The 7,553-nt window shown below is 30.7% G+C and overlaps 1 protein-coding gene across 1 annotated transcript; it reads left to right on the top strand.

The window, feature by feature from the left end:
* Window positions 1-3,951: 3,951 nt before the first annotated feature.
* LOC129287115 (germin-like protein subfamily 1 member 7) lies at window positions 3,952-5,021 on the top strand. The gene is made up of 2 exons (XM_054923269.1): window positions 3,952-4,119; window positions 4,280-5,021. Exons 1-2 carry the CDS (start codon window positions 3,996-3,998, stop codon window positions 4,825-4,827), a joined length of 672 nt encoding a protein of 223 aa, XP_054779244.1. The 5' UTR covers window positions 3,952-3,995; the 3' UTR covers window positions 4,828-5,021.
* Window positions 5,022-7,553: the final 2,532 nt, after the last annotated feature.

The raw sequence follows: 7,553 nt of genomic DNA, 5'->3' as shown, positions 1-7,553 counted from the left end.
GTTGTAAACGCGTGCTGCGGTCTTCCACTGCTAGAAGCTCAGGTCGTGAATCCATGGTCCCTAAATTTTCCGTCGATCTCTGTATTTTTTTGTACTGTTTATGCTGTTGAATCTTCTTTCTCCTTCATTCCTTCTAGCTGTGAGTGATTAACAAGTGAAGAGCTAATTTGATGCTGTTGGAAGGCTGATTCGTGGGTAAGAGGCTGTTCAAGGTTATTTCTCCTTCCCCTGTTGGGTTAAAGTTTTTGTTCCTCCCTTAGCTGTGCGTGTTTCGCTGAATATTGAGGTGAGGAGTTTCGATCTCTTTTCTGTTGTTATGTGCGTCTGATTCTGGGCTGAAATGGTGAAACATCATGAATTTTCCTTGTTTCTTCTGCTACCCATGAATGTTATAAGGTTGGGAGTTTGTTTCTTTGGGTATTAAAGGGAAAAAAAAAAACTTATGCATTTGTGTTGAAGAACTGAAATTTAAAAGGCTGTCTTGTTTTAAATATGAATATTAGTAAAATTTAGGGAATAAAATTTGAAGAAAGGAAGCTTGGTATTAGTAAAGGAATTTATGCCCATGAGATACTTGTTAAAATGCTTAAAAAGAAATGTTTTGTAGAGTGATGGAAGTTAAAGGATATGATTGTGTTATTGGAAAATCAATTGTTATGGAAGCTAATTACCATCAATAAAGAAAGTTAAAAGTGAAAGTTGAGGTTTATTTGTGATGATGATGATGATGTGAGTTTCTGTTCTAATTGAGATTGGAGTTGGCCATAAAAGTTTGATTATGAAGATATTAAGTAGTTAGTTGAGTTCTTTGGAAATAATGTACTTCTAGTATTTTGACAAAAAGTCTAATATGAGATAGTATTTAACCGAGCATTGAGCTATGGCTTGGATAGATTTTTATATGTAGAGTCCCAATTTTTTTTTAATTTCAAATAATTTCAAATAATGATAGCAAAATTTTGATAGTGGTAATATTGAAAGGAAATTATTGAATTTATTGAAAGTTTATTTGAATTCTTAACATGATTTTTAGGGTGTTTGGAAAAGGAAAAAATATGTGATTAAAGCTTAGAGGGAAATTTTGCATTTTGAAATTTTCAGGTAAGTGGATAACGTCCCAAATAATTTATTAGCAAAGTTTCTTTTTATCAAGGATATTGATTTCAATAATTCACAATTTTATTTATTTATGTATGTGTGTATATGTATATATTTCATAAGCTTTGATTATTTTTATTGATTAAATAACTCTATTTTTTGAAGTCATGTTATTTGCTTACAACATTGATCAATTGTTTTTTTTTTACAAGTTCTAGTAATCCTTTATTTGACAAGGACAATCATGAAAATTCTTGAAAGAGTTTGTATGTTTTTTTTTTCATTAAAAAGAACGGGTGTTTACATAATTCATGCGAGTCCGATATGGAGGAGAGAAAATTTTAATTCAATAATGATTATTTTCTCGCATGTTTGAAATTTAATTTTCAAAGGGACTTTAGACAGAACACTGGTTGCTAGCGGCAGTTCCGTTAGCCCTTGGCATGCCATAGTCAAATACTAGCTAATTTGGGTTTGTGAGCTTTGCTCTCACATTTATTATTCGTGGGTCTTGTACCTGCGTCTGTTTCGTGGCTTTAACCAAGTTTGATTAGTTACCCTCGTGGACTATGTGTCTACGTCTGTTTCATGGCTTCGCCTGCGTTTGGTTAGTATTACCCTAGTAGACTATGTGTCCACGTTTATTTTCGTATCATAAGTCGCGTTTAGTGATTTATCCTCGTGGACTGTATGTCCACATTTGATACTTGTTCTGATAAGTCTCCATACTTATGAGTTTTAAATTTTTATGGATCTATTTTTATTGGTTTTGATTAATGACATGTTTACGATTATTTATTACAATTATTTGCTTTATTAAAGTTAAATAATAATGACATTTGATAAGATACTTTTATGAACTATGATGTTATTGAAAGTTACATATAACCCTTTTATTTTGAATTTATTTAAATCTTCATGGAGATCATTATATTTTCAATTTTTCCTTTTATTCGTGCTTAATTATTTATTATTGGGACATTATTCACTGAAAAATAAATTTTTGGTCTTAGATAGTGTAGCTGACGCTGAACCACCCACTAACCATTGAAGAGTTTGTGATTGATTAGAAGCAGAGGAGCTAAGGATTAAACTTTCTCTTGACATAAAGTTTTTAATTATGAAATTTTATTTTGTAAACTTATTGTTAGGTACTCCACATAGTCTGTGGTTAGATTGTTTATGTAGTTATATATTTTGTCTATTGGCTGGAAGGAGCTCTACTCCTGATTGGCTTGATATTTTTGGTTGAAATATTGTGTTGTAAAATTTTTGAGAGTTTTTATTTACAGAAAAAATTTTGCCGAAATTTCTACCAAAATAATGAGACTTTTATTATTACCAAAAATGTTTACGTATGTTCTAATTCAAACTCAAACATAATTATCTTTTAGTTATGAAACAATTACCCAATCCGAGGCTTAAAGGATGCGTAATGGATCACATCTTTTGTTCGGTCACCTTTTATTCTTGGGGTGTGACATTTTCTTTAAAAAAAATATATAAGATATGATATGTTTACAACACATGTGCCCGCACACATATATATAAAATAATAAAACACACTAAAAATATATTCTTGAATCTACTCATTTTGTCTTGAATATCACTTCTCCTTTTTTTTTTTAACAAAAAGTATTACTTCTCCTGTATCATATGAGATATTGAAATAAAATAAAATTAATTTACAGCAAAAAATTGTGGAAATAATTTAAATTAAACGGTAAAGTGTATTATCAAATACATAAAAAAAAATTTTTTGGAACCATAAAACACATTTTCTAAAAATTTTAATCTTTCATTTTATAATCAAATTATAAAAAGATATTAGGAATAAAAGATAAATATGATAATCTTTAACAATTTTAATTTCTTAAAAAATTATTGAAACTCTCAAATTCAAAGTATCAATACACATGAAAAGTAAAGAATATTTTTAATCGAAAATAATATCTTGATACATTACATATACACGTTGGATTTGACACTTATCAGTATCAAATACAATATTAACACAAATACATCAAGCAAATTTGAAGCATTGATGCTTCATAACTGATAGACAATCAATTTATTTTCTGGGAGATAAAAAGTTAGGAAAAAAAATATAAACGTGTCTTAGATAAAAAAAAATGATTATTTCATTTGTACCATTTACTTTTCAATCTTATATATTTAGAAGTTAATAACATTTGGGATATAAATCTTTTCATTTAAGACCTATATGTAATTATCCATTAAATTAAAATTCCATCCACCCTTTAACTAGGATCAAGACCTGTCCCCTGTTCGGTATCATGCAAGAGTTTTCCATGGGAGTAGAATTATTACAAATGGGAATGGAATTGGAAATACGTGTAACTTCATATATTATATTGAAGCAATTATGCATGTAAATTTAGGCCTAGAGTTGTGAAGAAGACCGATGAAAAGGTCAACTCAAATCTCAATTATATTGTTAATGAACGGGTCCAGCCATTGATTAATTCAATTAATCAATTAATTCCTCTTGTTGCAATCCAATTCACTTAATTATATACGCACATAAAAAAAGAGCAAGTACATGAAGTTGGAGCACGTCTTTCTTCGTTTTTTTTCTTCGCCAAAAAGTTGGAGCATGTGTTTCGTGAAAAGTCAACTGCGACATTGATCATAATTTAAAAAATTATAAACCCGGGAAGGGGTAGTTATTAATAAAGAACGGTTCAGACAAAGCAAGGAGGGATCAATACCAATTCAGAAAGGAATTAATATATTTGTTTTGATCAAGTCGAAACTAAAATACCAATTCAATAGTGGCAGGTCCTCCCTCCAACTATAAATAGATCACAACCACAAATGCATTTTGCCACAACAAATACACAATACAAAGAAATTAAGGTTTTGAGAATTCAGAGATGAACGGTTCATTAGTGATCTCTCTTTTTACCCTCTTGGCTTTGGCTTCCTCCTTTGCTTCTGCCTATGACCCCAGCCCTCTCCAAGACTTTTGTGTCGCTCTCAATGATACCAAACTCGGAGGTAAACACACACACGAAATATAATACCGTGCATATTGTATCTCTGGGATCTCCAAAAGTGACATATTGCTAAAAATGGAGCCTACTATTTTCTCTCTATATATCTCTCTTCACTTCAAAGATTGCTAATTGATTGTTCATGTGTCTGTGCTTTTGTGCAGTATTTGTGAATGGGGAATTCTGCAAAGATCCCAAGCTTGCCAAAGCAGAAGACTTCTTCTACCACGTAATGCCAGGGAACACATCCAACCCATTGGGCTCCAAAGTGACTCCAGTGGCTGTGAAAGAAATTCCAGGGCTCAACACTCTTGGTATCTCCCTTGCTCGTGTCGATTTTGCACCATACGGTTTGAATCCTCCCCACACTCACCCTCGCGGCACTGAGTTGTTGACCGTCATTGAAGGAACTCTCTTGGTTGGATTTGTGGCTTCCAATCAAAATGATAACCGCCTCTTCACCAAAGTCCTCAACAAAGGAGACGTGTTTGTGTTCCCTAATGGTCAGATTCACTTTCAACTCAATGTTGGGCATGGCAATGCTGTAGCCATTGCAGGTCTGAGCAGCCAAAATCCAGGAGTCATTACCATTGCTAATGCTTTGTTTAAATCCAATCCTCTCATCTCTCCTAAGGTTCTCACTAAAGCCTTCCAAGTTGACAAGAACATAATTGCTTATCTTCAAAAGCAATCTTGGTACAACAATAACTAAACAGACCATCCAGTACCCATCTGTAATTCTACTTCATATTTTGTGCTATGTAAAATGTGCTGTGATAAATAAATATGCATGATGCTGGCAGGCGGGCTTATGTTGTAACCTCAATTAAATATGATGCATGCAAAAGCAATTCTGTTTCCTCATGTAACTTCAATTATTTATTGGTTTAAATAAATAAGATGAATTTTGGTTTACACTGTACCTTGTTTTTTGTTTGAATTTGATTTGGCTTCCTCAACAAGTCATATATAGTGCGTACGCCAAAAAAAATTACACACAGTTTTGTGAACCCAACATTACGCTGAATGTAAGAGATGTCTAATTTATAAGCAGCTGAGGTGTAGTAAATGATACAGTCAACTTATAGGTCCATTAAAGTTTCCTCTGACAATAATGGCCTCGTTAGAGTTCATGGACTTTAAGTTAACACCCACATGCCTGCTATTGGGCCCCCATGAATCTTCGGAAAGTGTCAAACTCCACAGCAACAAAATGATGTTTTGCTGAGTTCAGTGTCTGGTCGCCGTCCACTGGACCTTTTGACAACAGGGTATGTTGTGCGTGTGACTTGAGGCCTAGAGTTGTGATGAAGGCCGACTACAAAATCAACTCAAATGTCAAAATTTAAATTCTGAAAATATTCAATCGATTTCCCTTATCAATTCCTCTCGTTTGTTTCCAATTATCTACTATATAATTCATACATACAAATAAACAAGGAATGACAAATAATTATGAAAAATGCCAAGGATCTTTTTAACAATTCAAATACCAAGAATTTAGATGTGAAATTCTTTATTTTACATTAACTTTTTTACATGGTGTTCAATTGCCGTTCCCTCTAAATAACTCGCAACTTAGCAATAGTATTTTGGTAAAAGAGCAAATTAGCTCATAAACTATAGGTTTAAAAGTTTTTAGGATCTTAAATTTATTTTTTGTTCAATGTTTCCCTTCAACCTTTTGAAATGGTGTAATTTGATCCCTACCGTTAATGAAAGTTAACTTCAGTTATTTATTGACCAAAAATGATTAAAAAATGACCTCAAATATTACAAAAAAGACCAAAAAATTATAATAAAAGATCCAAAAATTAAAGATGTGCAATGACCCAAAAATGTACATAAAAGGATCAATAAAATTTTATTGGTTATTTTCTATAATTTTTTAAAGCTCTTTTCTATTATCAACCATGTTGACTAATGGTTAAAATTAACTTTTGACAAATAGTTAAAATTAACTTTTATTAATGGTAGGGCTAGATTACATCATTTTTAAAAATGGGGGGACAATGTATAAAAAATAAATTTAGGATCCCAAACACTCATAAATATATAATTTATAGGTTAATTTACTCTTCTATCCATATTATTATGTTGTAATCCCTCCATCCCATATTATAAAATAATTTTGGAGAAGATTTATCATTCTAAAATATAAGACACATTGATAAGATTAAGATTTTATTAAATAGGTTTATTTCAATATTACTCTTTTTCTATCTCTATTTAATACTAATTAAGTGTATATTTAAGATTATTAAATGAAGAGCATTTTTGAAAGTTTATATTTTGTTTGAAAAAGACAAAGTTGTTAAATGTATTTAATAAAATTTATTAATATATAAAATTTTATTTAAAAATATTTTATAATTTAATATGGAGGGGGTATAATAAAGCACTGAGCGTCAATGAAAGAAGACAAGTTAAAATAACAAAATTTTATAAACCATGCATTGAATGGTAGTAGAAAGAAGGGGTCATGGGGTCATGCGCGTGTTTGAGAGATAAAGGAGAGAGACAGAGACAGTGACGTGAAGAAACCAATTGACATGATAATTATGGCTGCAGGTGAAGAAGACGACTGGGAGTTCACCAAATCTTAACTTGCTTCCGCCAAGGAATAAATCAATTACTGCGCCGGTCAAATTACTGAGACATTTTTTTTTTTAATCTAAACTTGGTCTGTAGAGGGCATTTAGTGCATGTTTGACATATAAAAAAATGTTTTTTAATAGAAATATATTTTGTATTGAATGGCATTCCTGAACTTTACATTTTCTTCCTCATTCTTGGTTATCTAAATTCCATTGTTATTCATGGCTCCAAATATATATATATATATATATATTCCTATTTCATTCATCTTCTATTACAAATCTTAATATTTTCAATTCTTTCCTTATGCACATGATTACTCCCTCCGTTTAAAAATATAAGATATTTTTTAAGAAGTTATATGTTAAAAAATATAAGGCATTTTTAATCTTTTGAGATATGATCATTACATTTTTTTTAAGTGCCCCATTGATAGTGACTTTATATTTATTATAGGGTGTTTTATAGGGATAAATATGAAAAAATAAGGTTTATTTAAAAGTAGGTAACTACTTTATTGGAGGTGAGATTCAGTTAAAAATACATTACTTTTTCAAACGGAAGGAGTATATATTTATATTTTGGAGAAATTTTTGCATGGACTTGGCGCGCAATGTCATCCATGCTCTATCCAATAAAATTACACTAATTTGATCTAATAAAATATTATATGTCATTATTTTTAAAGACTTTATTTTTAGAATTGAATGCCTATTTAATTTTTTTAACCTTTTCTCTTTTTATTATTATTAACGGCACAACCAATTTAATTATATTTATAGCAATCTAAATGACATATTTTTATTGAATGGAATATAAATGATGTGGTACACCGCGTAT

Source organism: Prosopis cineraria, unplaced genomic scaffold, assembly GCF_029017545.1.
Source record: "Prosopis cineraria cultivar Desert tree isolate PC_DT_omini unplaced genomic scaffold, ASM2901754v1 PC11, whole genome shotgun sequence".
NCBI classification, from domain to species: Eukaryota; Viridiplantae; Streptophyta; class Magnoliopsida; order Fabales; family Fabaceae; genus Prosopis; species Prosopis cineraria.
This window is presented reverse-complemented; position numbering and strand designations above follow the sequence as displayed.

Bases quoted from the DNA above. Each gene is read 5' to 3' on its own strand.
- LOC129287115 (XM_054923269.1), top strand. From the start codon at position 3,996: ATGAACGGTTCATTAGTGATCTCTCTTTTTACCCTCTTGGCTTTGGCT. The intron at 4,120-4,279 runs GTAAACACACAC...GCTTTTGTGCAG, and splicing joins CAATGATACCAAACTCGGAG to TATTTGTGAATGGGGAATTC.